The 14,794-nt window shown below is 37.2% G+C and overlaps 1 protein-coding gene across 6 annotated transcripts in view; it reads left to right on the top strand.

Moving 5' to 3' along the window:
* rbm20 (RNA binding motif protein 20) overlaps positions 1 to 14,794 on the top strand; it is a 92,828-nt gene that overhangs the window by 53,241 nt on the left and 24,793 nt on the right. For all 6 annotated transcript variants that reach the window (XM_069189209.1, XM_069189210.1, XM_069189208.1 and 3 more), the window contains 3 exons: positions 9,650 to 10,757; positions 13,560 to 13,621; positions 14,174 to 14,271. In XM_069189209.1, coding sequence (XP_069045310.1) covers positions 9,650 to 10,757; positions 13,560 to 13,621; positions 14,174 to 14,271 — 1,268 coding nt within the window. The remainder of the gene's footprint in view (positions 1 to 9,649; positions 10,758 to 13,559; positions 13,622 to 14,173; positions 14,272 to 14,794) is intronic.

Here is a 14,794-nt window from a genome sequence, read left to right as displayed (position 1 = left end):
CTCAACTTGTTTGCGCTCTCATTGACAAGAATGCTTGACGAGCGCACCCTTCAGAACCTTTTTAACATTGTACCAGAGCAAACTAACATTGTACCTGGTATGTTTCAGTTTGGCTTTTGTCAGGCTTCTCTTCTGAAAAGTATGGTCTCAGTATAGGTGCACTCAGTCCTATGTGTGGGAACCCCTTTAGTGTTTAATCCTGGCAAAAGTCAGTCACCCCGGACACGCATTTCCAACAGCTTTTGGCACTTGCACTGGTTAGTCTGCGAGTCGATCTGCAGTGCTGGAGGAACTGCTGTAGAGAGCCATGTGACGGGTCTGGGAACGTTTCTTTTTTTAACGAGTTTCAAATGCAGCTTGGAAAGGAGGTCCAGTAAACGCTCCTGGACAACGCGACAAACTGCAACAATGTAGGTAGGGTGTACCCATTTACCCAACACAACGTTTATTTAGCGGCTTCTTGTACTAGAGAAAGCTAAAAGGTAAGGGTTTTAAGTCAGTTTCTTATCGGATATATTACGAAGTGTGCATTCATGACTCGTGATTTTGACCTAATGATTAGATAATTAAGGTGTAAATATAAAGACATAAATACTGTCTGCTTTTACCATTTACGCATGCAATGGTTTTATACCAATACGAAGTGCGGCACAATCCTCATAAAGACGTTTGCTTTAAGTAAAAAATGAGTGACAAAATCGTATTCTCACAGTAAAGGAAACGTTCGTTTTCAGATTATTTTATTTTAGATTAGACTACTAAAATGTTTTTGCTTTAAATTGTTTTAAAAATGTTGTTGGACACACGTGGTATTTTTGTTTCCTTTTTGTGTTTTATGTTCATATTCGGGCCTATTTAAAAAATCACGGGGTCGAAGGGTCGTTCATGACTCTACTCTATAGATGGAGTAAAAGTTCCAACCCAAACCCTATGCCTAATTGTAACTAACCCTAACCATGACCATTTACTGTATCTACCTACAGTACCTGTCGATGAAATTGGCTAACTTGTTAATGTTAATAAAGGCACCACTAGGTTGGATGAAGTGGTAGGTGTCCTCAGCCAGGGACGATTATTCAATAAATTTGATCTATCATTGCTAAATGCTAATCATTATATTTGCCTTCAGTACAAAAGAACCTAACTAAATAAAACAAACTACTGGTGCCCAAGAGGCACTGTAAACCCGTGGTATTTGTTTTAGCGTTTGTTGTTTTTTGTGGTTTATGCTACTTTTTATTATCATGGGCTAAAATAAACTTCTTTAAGTGTAAACAAATTGGTTTGACTTATTTTCAACCCGCAGGCCATCGTACAGTAAAATACGATTCACTTTTAATTTAACGTTTTTTTCTGAGGACAAACCATCATCCCTTTCTGAAGGCCTCGACGTTTTATGAACACGCGTATATATGCACACTTATGTATAATTTATGCTTTTCAAATGGTATAAAAATGGTTTTGCAACCTTTGATGCTGTGCTATAGATAATTACAATCGACGTTTCATTTGAAATCTTAAGGAAAGCTTACGTTAAAACGAAAAACTTGCAATAAATGATGCATGTTTATATAAAACATGCATACAACAACGGTATTTTCGAATGTAGGATTATTAAAGAACTACTGAAAAGTTATTTTGTTTAGTAAAGTACAGTATATACTATTATATGTACAATCAAAGGCGTTAAATACTTCCTTTTCATAATGATCCCCGTTAATTATTATTATAAATAAAATCATTATTGGTTAAATAATTAGCGCATGAACAAGCTTAATGGACTCACTCAAATTATTTCTCATATTCCTTTAAAGACAAAATAAAACTTAAATGTCGTGTTCATAGCAGGTAACAGCAGTGGAGCTCCAGGATACCCACAACCCAGATTAGGCCCCATCTCGGCCATAGCGTGGGAGCAAGTGTCTCACGGAAGGGATGCACAGGCTTGGCACTCCACTATCACTGGGGCTAAAGGCATGTTCACGGTTACGTTCGGACACGCAAGAATGCACTAATTAAACCTTTGTAAATGACACTGACGAAACCCCTTTTGGAAAAGCAGCCAGTGTCAATTCAAATAAATAACTGTTACGTTCAATTCAAAAATATTTTTGCTGTGAGTTAGAATTTCTACAAATTCATACAGTGTATTTCATATTTGTATTAAATTTTTAAAGGAAATGAACATAGATCGCAAATAAATACGGTGTGAACCACCCGTTAATGATCAACTATAAAATCCCGCGACGGCTCTAGACAAGTTGATTCTCTCTTTCTATGTGAAACAATCTCCTGAATGCATCAATATTGTTTCCGCATTATAAACCATGAAGGTTTTGTTTTGGAAATCGTACAGTACCTTTCCTGCTTTGCCTCTCAGCGCGTTATTCCCCCATTATTCAATCTGATGATTGAATCTATAATTATTCAAACACAGAAGAAAACACCGCTTGAGGATCAAACTGTAACTTCTCGTTTCTGTTTTTTGTATCTCAGTGAATACTGTGGAAGCTATCGATTTGTCAGGAAGCAGATGGTTGCATTTTTTAAATATCCGACTTCAAAATTGAGTTAATTTTCTTTCACGTTTTTTTCTCCAGAGATTATTTTGTTATTCATTCAACTGTTGAAGTATTTGTCGGGTAGACGTTTACCCTCTGCAACGAAGCTTCAATGTCCCATTAGAGTACCTTGTGTTTTCATTGTTTTTGGAAGAAGGTTCTGTTTCATTGTTTGGTGTTTTGGATGGAAATATCACGTGCTTTTTTAGCCTCTCCGTTTTAAAAACACAGAGCAACGATAGGAGTGCATTTCTATGTCGCACGCCTGCTTGATAGATAAAAATCCTTTAAAACGCTGCTTCATTGTAAATTACTGAAATAACTTTCTTGTTTTTGTAAGAAGTATAAATTTAGATTTTTATCTGAGGAAAAATAGCACAATGCAATAGGTATGAAAAACAAATCTAATTAACAGAGATAAAATATTTAGTCTAAACAAAAAAGAAAGTGTTATATTGTCTTGTGAGGTTTTGACCTTGGAGGGGCGCAGAAATGTTTTTACATATTACAAAAATGATGTCCAGTTTATATGGTCCTAAATAACATTTAGTGTTATTTCCACATGTAACGTCACATAGCTGAAGTGCTGCAGCAAATATAAAAAGGAACAGTTTAAATCTAACATTCTTCAAATAATAATTAAAAAAAACATTTGCTACTTTTATCGTGCCTTGGTGGTTCTAAAAACTGTGTCATTAATCCTGCTGTATTATTGTTATATTAATGTTGCGGAATGCATGCTGATGTATTAAATAAGGAATTACAATTAATCAAACTATCAAGTGAGGCGCTTGTCAAATCAACATTCTCACCCGTGACTCCTGTTCACAGTCTTGTTAGCCACTTGTGACATTTCATCACTGACATTGCATCTGCTAGCAAATGGACCGAAGGACACAGTGAAGGCGTTGGGACAGAAGTGGGCAGATTTACAGACCACAAAGACTAACACTTTGGAATCTAAAACAGCGAAGAGTTTCTGTTGCCCCATTCATTCGTGTTTTTAGCGCATATATGAGATCTCCTTTTGGGAGCCCATGTTGGTATCCATTTCCATTCTAAAGGCTATTAGTTAAGAGGAGGAGTTGCCGAATATCCTGTGCATCACCTCATGATTCTTTGGTTGGACCAATTTGCATCTTAACACACAGCGATCTTGGTGTCGTCTTGACTAGGTGACAAGAGGAAAGGCTGTAAGGCAGTGAGAGTTTTCTAATTGTAGTTTTAACTTCCTACCATTTGCTATTTCACATTTACTACCATCTGAACTGTGTCACTATATAAAGGAAATTGGGTGTTACACATATTTTCTTTAATTTATGAGTATTTTGTTTATTTTTTCTATATTTTTTTGTCTATACATGTAGTTTGGTTTCACCATTTTAGCTCTTTGCCAAGTATCCCAATGGCTATAAAGTTAATGTTTAAGATAAAACACACATTTTACAATTGTGGTAGATTCAGCAATTTTAAGACGTGATCTAGAAGTACAACATTTCCTCTAAAAAATATCATAAAGTGGTTTGCTGTTTGAAAATTTCTGTATATTTATTACATAAGAAATGTAAATTTGAGATAGAATGCCCATGGACAGAAAGTTTTAATAAAGAACTATTATGAAGTGTTTTAGAATTTATTATTCCCTCCTGGCTCATTCATGTGTAAATAAATGTGTCTGAGTATAACTGAGTAAAAATGATACAGTAAGTGATAACTTCACACTAAGTATGATAAATTAGAAATGATAAATGATTCATTCAGAAATGGTAAATGATAAATTGTGAATGCATAATGCAAATGTAGTTAACCCAAGTTTTTTATTTATTTTGCTTTAATAGTGGCCAGGAAAAAATACGGTTTACTAGGATGAAGATAAAATACTACAAAATTATTGACTAACCTCTTAAAAGTGCCTCCATATTTCCTTGTTAAATCTGTAATCATGCAAATAAGAACTAAATTTCGCCTGGTGCTCCTCATAATGAGCAGCTGTAGTTTGCCTTTCAGCCAGCTTTTGAAAGACAGATGTGCTGTTTTCTGTTACTAGAGATGCTCAGGGGTAGTGATTCACAACCCATTGGGTCCTGGCTTTGATAACAGTCTGGGATACCTTCTGTGCGGAGCTTGCATTGAAGGTGCTCCACTCCAGTTTCATCCTACAGTCCAAAGACATACTGGCTGAACTGGCATCTTGAAATGGTCTCCCATGTACTTGTGTGAGAGTATGTGTATGTGCCCTGTGATGCTCTCACTTCCCATCCAGGGTCAGTCCTTTCTTGCACCTACAGTATTATGTACATGGTCAGGCCTCAGCTCACTGCAGTGGTTTAAAAGTGTTTTTTAAGGGGTAGAGCCCATGGGTCTGCAAGATACATTTGAAGAGTGAGTTCCAAAACCAAGAAACAGAACTAGATTTCTCTTATGTTACTTTCACCATGTGCAAGTCCAGGAAATTCAGATTTATCACTAACAAAACAGAATTCGATAGATAGTTTCTTTATATTCATTACATAAGAAATGTTAACTTTGAGATAGAATGCCCATGGACAGAAAGTTTTCTTAAATAAACTATTATGCAGTGTTTTAGAATTTGTTATTCCATCACGACTGATTGACTTTTAAATAAATGTCTGAAATTTTGAATTTTGCATTTTGATTGAAATCCTGTTATAGAATAGGTATGGAAATGGACTTTTTATTGGAATACTGGACCTGTACCAACTGGATAGTGTGCAACTGAATTGGCAGGAGCCAAATGCATTGGACAATTGTATGTGTATAGTAATCACGAATTATTTAAACTAGGGACCATGGAAGCACTTCAGTAAAAAGGGAAGATATGACTGTGTGTGGAAAAAACATCAGTCAAATTGGGAAAACACCAATGCAGACTGAAAAATGAAAGTTAAGCTGATGAAGGGAGTATTCATACAAGAACAAGCAGCAAAGTCCTTAGATTCCAATATCTAAATGCCAGGAGCACTAGAAACAAAATATTGGACTTGCATTGTACAGTAGATGCATTAGTACTCACCAGCAAATATGATATTTTAGGGGTTTAAACTGATTTACTTAGAGTTGTTGGGATGAATTTACAATTACTGGGTGTTCTGTATATTAACTAGGAGGTGGAAGACTTACATAGTATTTCATGGTGGGGTAGGATTTTCATTCAGAAACAGTATAGAAGCAGAGGAATCTAAAATAGTATAGAGATTTAGTAACTGGGCTATGATACAGACCACCCAACCCAAATAGTAATTGTAATGCTTTAGTACGCAGTGCAATCAGATCTGCATGATGCAAGGATGAGATTGAGCTATTGGGAGATTAATGTTCCTCACTTAGACTCAGATAGCCCAACTGGGAGAACAAATGCTGAGAATAAAGATGTTGATGTGGTAAATGGCTGATTGCCTATCAATCTTGTCAGAGAGCTAATCACGTGTTTGCACTGATCTGATCTATTCAAGTGAGGCAGATATAGTAAGAAAGATTAGGACAGATTAGGAAATTAATAGAAAATGAGTGTTTAAAGTTGAGAAATGTGATACTGGAAGAATAAGAACAAATTATATCCAAAGTTAAAAAGGACAGTATAAAACATGTTGGTCAGAATGGTTAACATTATCATTAATGAGGAAAATAATGCTATTCAAGGGACTAAAGTATACAGTATAACAGAAAGTACAATGAGCTCAAATTCAAGAAAGATATCAGAAAAGTCAAGAGGGAGAAAATTCTAGTAATGAGAGCCAAAATAAATGCCAAGTGCCTTTTCAATTTTTCTGCAGTTTGTAAGGGAAGAAGATCATTAAAGGAAGAAATAAAGTCTTTGGGATTAAAAGTTCCTGGAGTTTCTAGTTGGTCTATTACAGAAGACGAGCAGAGAAACGTGGAAGTTTTGAATGATAGCATACGTGTTGACAAGGGAGGAATTGCTACAGGTAAAGAGACAGCTCCACTTAATTCCAAATAATCTCAGAAAATCAGATAGAGGTGTTTAAAGCAACCAGGGGAACTAGTAAAATAGTAAAGAAATTACCTGGCCCAGACAGTGCTTACTCTTTTGTTTAAAAAAAAAGGAAAGTAGTCAAAAACTACTTAGTATTATATTTCAGGTAACTCTCAAGGCAGGGAATGTGCCTTCTGGCTAGAAAATCCAAGGGATTGAAACGATTGTATAGGCAGAAGATAATTCTACCTCTGATTTAGATGTGCTTAATTAATCCACTTTCTTTGAGCAACTAATAAGAGAAGTGGATAAGATCAGGGCATTTAACACAGTATATCTGGGCTTTCAGAAAGCTTTTCGGTAAGTACCACATAAAAGAGCAGTCCTCATACTTAAAGCAACAGGAATTTAACATGGTGTTTTCAAATGGAAACAAAAATGTAAAAAGACAGGACAAAACAGGGACTGAATTAGAACCACTGAAACTTCCTCATGCAGTATTTGTCACTGATCTAGATGGTAAATAGAGGACATTGGGCTGTCTAACATTCTCTTGAGGCCAGGACTAAGTGTGGTTGCTCTTATTTTTATAGCCTCTAGAGCAGCAATATCTTTGAATTTTGATTCAATTTGCCATTTTAGTTTAATTCTACACTCTTAACAATATAGCCGACCATAATATTTGTTGCCTGTTTTATTACCTCTCCATGTTGTCTAGTTAAAGAAAGTGACAATACTATACACCCTCCTGGATCTCTCCCATGTGTCTTTTCCAGTTCCCTGCTACCCATCTGATATTTCAATTTTAGGTTCTAATGTTACCGTGACAAAATTTACATATGCGATAACATTACACCTTATCCAGCTACTGGTAAATAAGACCTCAATGTCTTAATGTGACCAAGCATTCAGTTTTCCTTTAGTGGGTTAGGTGTTAAGTCTTTAGTCTTCCACAGCAGATTCTACTGAATGAGAGCATGATCTTCTAGAGAACAATACTAAATGTTTGTTCTGCTTTAAGAAAAACAGATATAGTATTCTTACATTGTCAAAGATCCCTGCTACTATCAGTTGAAAAGAAATCCCTACTCCACTGCTGATCTGTAATGTAATGTTTGTTTTTGGCTGTATGGTTTATGTATCAAACATGATGTTCAAAATCATTCTAGAGTTTTTTAAAAATATTTTTATTTTTATATCCCCTGAACTTTGGAATTGCCAGTTGTTTATCAACTTGGTTTTACTGCCACAACACACTTAACAGAAGGAGAGGATCGAAGAACATACAGTATGTGCATTTTTCCCTGTGATTTACATTATGAGCCCCCTAGTCCCCATAACAAAATCAACATCCCAGTTGAGGAGAGATAGAAGTCTTGATGACAACGCTGCTAGCTCCCAAGCATCTGGCACGTCACCGTGGACTCTTTTGTTTAGTGTATCAAGGATTACCTGTTCCGCTCTTAAGAACACAAGGATGGTAAGAATGAGAGGAGGCCATTCAGCTTTTCTGGACTTTTTGGTAGTTAATAGTTAATGGATGCAAGGGTCTCATGCAGCTGTTTCTTGAAAGAAACCATGGTGTTGGTTGCAATATCGTGGTCCGATAGCTTATTCCATCTTCCCACACGCCTAGTTTCAGGATAACAACGTACAAGACTAATATTCTTACTAGGAAATCCAAGGACCTAGCAAAATAGTTTTTCATTTATATTTGTGCACACAGTCCTCTCTGATTTGCAGGCTGAAGACCTATGCAAAAATATAGTGCATACCATTATACTGGGTATGTTCAACACATAGCCTATCTACACAGTAGGATCTATAGGAAGGAATTAGTGTCTGGTTCTCCCAAATCTAGATATATCGTGAGAGTTACTGTACAGTATTACATTGGTCTAAGTTAGAGCAGTCTACTTTGGAACCCATATTTGTCTATCAGAAGCTGTGTCAGGCCAGAATATTTTTAGATCAGAGTCATACCTTTAGATAAGATCATCCCAGGCTTCATACATATTTGTGTGTTTATTTTCAAAGCTCTGTGTACAGAGATTAACAAGCAGAGGTCTACAGTTTGTGATTTTATGGTTGCTGCATATAAAGTCTTCTTCTTTAGCAATGTTTTAAATGTCATTTAAAGAAATAGAGCACTACAAATGAGTTAAAACATTCTAAGTTATTCCCTGCCATCCCCCTACTAAATTCCCTACCATCTTGACCATATTCTCTTTCATGTTGTAGCAGTGTTGTTTGGCATATGAAGCACTGTACAAATGCAATTAGTATTAGTGTGGACGTTATTATTATTGTTGTGACCTGTGTGTGAGCTCCAGATGATAAATCGGGGATTTGTGGCTTTTAATTTGCTAATATTCATGGTCTTTCTTTCCATGTTTTCATGTGTTCCAAGCAATAAGAGGGACTGTGACGACACAAAATCTACAAGAAAAAAAATAACAGAGGCACCTAGTTGGTTCTCTTGTACAGTTCTTGTGTTCACCTTCTTGTGGATGAGATGTCTACAGTTCTTCATTTCAGTTCACTGTCACAATTGACATGCCGTGATTTTAAACTGTCATCTATTGTTTAGGAAAAGCTATTGTGAAATTAATCCATACTATTAGAAGTTTTCAGGAATATATTTTCACTTAATACAGCATAGTGTATCAAGAGGTTTCTGTTTCTGTAAGTCTGTAGACTGTTGCAGGTAGTTTTATGCTCTTGAATTCCTCTCTTGCAAAGGTAGTCTTAATTATAACATTACATACAGTCACTTAGATTTGAGCATCCCTGGTAAAAATAAAGGTTAAAAGGTAAAAATATCCGTGTTGTCCAAGACAAATAACAACTTTCTCTTGTGTTGCTGCCACTTCTAATTTGATTGGTTTCATAGCTTCCTCCACTCTCGTAAGGGATAGGGGGCAGGATGAGTGACGGCAGAATTTCACAGATGTTTTGATTAATAGTAGCTGATCCTAAATTTAGCAACCATGTGAGGGTGTCCATCAGAATATGGAAAGGGCATCGTAGTTAAAAAAGGGAAGCAAATAACTTTGGGCGCAGTGAGATGGAAGTAGTCTGGGAAGGTTTTTATGACGGCTGAACTCTTTTGTTTTCGTTTGCCTTTTCGCAGCACCTCTTCGTCGGAGCATCAGGAAAAGAAGCCCTTCCCTACTGGCAGTCAGCTTTCTGGGGGAGGCCAGAATCCTTTGCTCTTAACCCCGGCCAGTCTGCAGCTTGCGCAGCTCCAGGCCCAACTCACTCTGCACAGGCTGAAGCTGGCCCAGACAGCCGTGAGCAGCAACACGGCAGCAGCTGCCACCGTTCTGAACCAGGTTCTTTCCAAAGTGGCGATGTCTCAGCCCTTCTTTAACCAGTTGACTTCGCCCATGGTCAGCACTCCTCAGAGTCACGCTGGTGGGGCCCATCTGGGCTCAGGGATGTTGGCCTCCAGGTTTCCCTCCAGTGGGCTGCCCTTTCCTCCACAGAACACTGCTCTGGGGCCCCTGGTTGGGGGAGATCTGGGCTGTGGAGGAGCTCTCCAGAACCAAAATCACACCGCCATTGGACTGAATCCCTATACTGGTGGCTTGTCTCAAACACCCAACCAGCTTACTTCAGAATATGGAAATAAAATCAACCTGTCAGCCCATACAGTGTACCCCTCAGACACTGACAGGCGCAGCCAGTATAGCATCTTAAGTGGGGGTCCCAACATATCAGACAAAGGAGGAAATGGGTTTTTACCGCTTTCCAGTGCCCAGTCAAAGATGGGAAACCAAAGTGGGTTTCAGAGGGACTTTTATGGATCAAGCTCTCAGGGACCAGAGGGACAACAGGGAAAACAGTTTTGTTTTGCAGGAGAGCCGAATCCAAGTGCCTTTCCACCAGTCAACCACAAAGAACAGTGGCAACAACAGGGTGCCATGTCTAAGATGGAGGGGGCCCCTACCCAAGGGGTCACGTGGGCCACATCGAGCCAACCTTTCCACGTAAGGGGTGAGCTATACAACCCAGAAGAGCCAACCACAGACTCCAAATACTGCTCTGGCGCTGGGCCACCTTTCAGCGGTAGTACCCAGGGGTTTGTAGGATACCAGCAAGTTCAGCCAAGAGAGCAAACACTCAGGGGTGGTCCTGTGCCCCTCCAGCCACACCAGCTCAATGACTTCCACGCAGTGACTCCAGTGCACATGCCACACCATTGCACCATCTGTGACAAGAAGGTCTTTAATCTGAAGGTGGGTTTCTTTGTGTGCTGGAAATCAGCATCCCTGTCTGCGGAACTCACTGTTTGCTTTTTTTCCTGTGTTTCGATACATCTCCCAGCACCTTTTTGCAGATTCTATTTTTATAGAATGAAGGAAATTAAAATATACTTGTATACAAGGGTTGTTTAAAATGTTGTGAACCTAAAATAAAAGTCACACAAGAGAGTATTTCAACTCCTAATAATACAGAAGTAATGGTGTACACTTAAGCAGCCAGTTTGTAAAGTGCTTTATTAGTTTTATTTTTCAGGTAAATCATAATGGATGTTGAAAATATAGACTACTACAAGTGGTCCAAATTTCCAAATTTCTTACCAAAGAATGCCTACATTTAAATCAAGCAGCTATGGTAGGAGAATTATGAAGTATAGGTTTGATAAGGGCTACCACTGTTAAATCTTGCCCTAGAACAATGAATCTGAGCAGCAGAAAGCTCCATTTAAATAATTAGCGTCACCTACTGTAGCACCATCATCTTTGTACAGCAGATGCCAGACCTGTCAGAACTACTTTTTGTCTCTGTGATGGGCCAATTTGAGTAAGAATTAATCAAAAACACTAGGTGAGACCGATGAAGGTCCTTGACTGTAACAAATTGCACAAAAAAGACACCTGTTGCCAATATACTGTATACTCTATTTCCTGCACTTACCAAACCTGTACAGTACAAAGGTGCCTGTAGTCTCTTATGGACAGGCTATACACACTGGACTAGAGATAAGCAAATCATTGCAATAATGTTTGATCAAGTACACTCTTTGTGGAATATTTAAGTGGATCACTTTGGAAACCAAATTTAAATTATCCCAAAAGGAGCTTTATGAAATGTCAGTTTTGTTACACTCAACATTCCTGTTGTGAATATAGTGACAGCTGCTTAAGGCTTGATTGAGCATTGGAGTAGAGCAATATAAACATAAGTAGAGGAAACCAATCCCTTTGATTTGCCTCTGAAATGTAGCAGATTATACACTGAATGAATGGACAACATCCCCCACAGGTTCCATAGCCATGCAGAGCAAAATAGAGAAATACTGTAAAAAACCGTCCAGTCAACTTGTCTTGGGACTGCATGGCATAGAATCAGTGAACACCATCTAAATTAAAAATATAAAATAAAATGTGAATCGATTTATTTCTCCAAGGTGGCAAACAGATAGGGGGATTACCTGTAAGGAATGTACAGTAAGTATGGAAAATAGGTGAATGAGAACTTGAGTTACAGTAGTTGAACCCAGTTTGGGGCAAACAAGAGGGCTTAAAGGGGGCATCCCTGATGATATCTTTTTGTTTCAAATGGATGGCATCCTACTTTTTTACCTTCATAACTGTTTTTAAGAGCTAACAGGTTTAGAAGGAGAAATGACCCCACATGCACTCTAGGATGAAATAGAAACATTAGTCATGGATATCGGAGACCACATCTGCTGTCAAACAGGAATAAATAATGTCAGTAATTAATAAAACATACAGAGCATCTGCTAAGAAAAAATAAGTGTTAGACTTGATATCCTAAGCCTTATTCCACATTCCCTCCCCAGCTTTCATTCCAAATAACTAATATTCAAAGTCTCCACCACAACAACTGTCAAAAAATTCAAAGTAGAGAATCTTCCTTAAAATGAGACAAATAATAGAAATAGAGAATCCCACTATTTCAAGTTGAACAAACAATTCTGAATATATAATAGACAACATCAACTTGTTGAATTTCTCAGTGCCCCATGTGTATTGTGAAACAAGAACTACACTTAAAACCACACTATGAAACTTAGTCAGTCTTAAGAAAAAGCAAAGCATACAAAGGGTGAGAGGTTTAAGTCTGATTATCAGTATCCATGGAAAAATGGGTGTAATTCTATCTAATCTAATGAAACTTAGCCTTGATCTCCATTTAAAAACAGCCCTTTTTGCTAGTTCAGGAAAATCAAATTCTTTCTTAATTGGGGAAACAGAAGATAAGGAATCAACCCTATTCCTCATCCCCACCATCATGAATGGATCACAAACAAATTCAAGTACAAGAAAGTGGCTGGTAGCAGCAGCAAAACGGGTTATTACACCAGCAAAACGGTCACGTCATCTCAGCGGTTATTCAATTTACAACACTGGAGAACAGCACATAAAAGATGTTCTCTAGTCTTCATAATTTAGTGACAGCAGTATCACTGTATTTTTCCTCTTCATTATTCAGTTAGATTTGGTTGGTCTTGCATTGTTTGGCCTATTGAATGGTCTACTACTGCAGAAACTATTATTTCTGAAACGTTCCCTGCTGGGTAAACGTGAGAAAAAGATTCCTCATGAGAGTGAGTGTAATCACAGCTTGTGCAGCTTTTTCTCAGTTTTTAGGGGCTTCAGAGTCCTGTGCCCCACTTGCTTGTTTCCTAGCTGCACTTCCTTATGGCCAATGTTGTTGTTTTTTATTTTGGTCTGAGCCGTCTTAATGAAAACAGTTATTCACCAAGGAAATAGCTATTGGTGCAACAATGCATAAATACCATAGAAGAACTATGCAAAAAAATGTGATTTAAGTTTTAAGGAACAAAAATAAAGTGCTATAATTTCTAGGGTCTTTTGGAAAGAACACACAGTGCATTTGAACTCAAAGGATTCTGTCATTTTCTTTCAAATAATGTGGATTCTGACAGGATGCATTTTATAAAGTATTTCTTTATTTACAGAACTTTGTCCCTGGGGTTATTGCATGTTAGTCTTGTCATAACGTTCGATAATTTCATACTGACGTCAACTGTCCATGAACAATTACAGGACTGGGACCAGCATGTCAAGGGGGAGTTACATCTGCAGAACCGTGCTCTTTTCTCAGAATGGTGAGTACATAAAAAAAACATTACATACTAAAACAACAACAACAACAACAACAATAATAAAAATAATAAACAATATTATATGATACTATATTAATTATGTAATGTTAGTATATGATATACGATTATAATATTATTATATTATTATATAATACATTTTATTTATAGTCCACTTTTCATGAGTCAGTCTCTTCCTGCTAGTTAGTAAATAATCATTAATTTGTACTGTTCCAGAAAATGGATAGGGAAGCAAATATTGTGTATTTGATAGTCAAAGAATGTCATATTAAAGTGCCAAATTATATCTTTCATTTCATTACTGGAAGTCTAGGTTCTTTGCAACATAAGAATACTCTTTTTCCAGGTCCAAAGTACTTACTTTCTGAGATACCATTGCTTTCTTTACTATAGAGCTCTAATTTCTATGGCCCTGTTTTTTCAGCATGTACAGTAGTGTGATTGATTTTAATATTAGTGGCTACTGAAGATGTATGAGCACTTGCCGCTTTCCTGCATTCTGACAATACTCGCTCACCTGCCTTCTCTGTTTCTCAGTCCTGCCATTGGACCTGCTCATTTTCCAAAGGTTCCGGACGTATGTCTAAACTCCTCAACAAACACCACCATGACTTTTTCATCTGCTTCAAACCAAGGTAAAAATTATTTAAAGCCACATTTCAGATGCTAGAAATAAAACACGTTCAGTAATGGGGTTTATTTTTAGAGTTGGAGAGCTTCATTTGAAAAGCTGTTAAGGCTCAACAGGCTTTAGAGCTATGTAATGCTAGTGTTCTATTTATATCTAAATACTGAGGGTATATATAAATAACTGTCTAAATAAATGAAATTACTCTTTCATCTTTACATAAGCATCTTTGTTGATGCTAATTATGCTCCTAAAATATACTGACATCCTCTACAACTTCATTTAACTTAACAGAAATAATTAAATCCTTTACAGTTGACTTTCAAATAGCTGCTGTCTATAATGAACTCATTTTTTACAGAAACTATATTTTTAATAAGTTAGGGTGGCAGCAGTGCATAGTAGTGACTGGGGCTTTAATCTTGTAATTATATCCTTGGTAGAGCATTGCTATTGTACTCTTGAGTAAAATACTTCATTCACATTTTTCCCAGCTGTATAAATGGGAACAGATATATTGTAGGTTACTT

Source organism: Lepisosteus oculatus, chromosome 4 (assembly GCF_040954835.1).
Source record: "Lepisosteus oculatus isolate fLepOcu1 chromosome 4, fLepOcu1.hap2, whole genome shotgun sequence".
In the NCBI taxonomy this organism is placed as follows: domain Eukaryota; kingdom Metazoa; phylum Chordata; class Actinopteri; order Semionotiformes; family Lepisosteidae; genus Lepisosteus; species Lepisosteus oculatus.
Note: the sequence above shows the minus strand (reverse complement) of the source record. Positions and strands in the feature narration are given on the sequence as shown.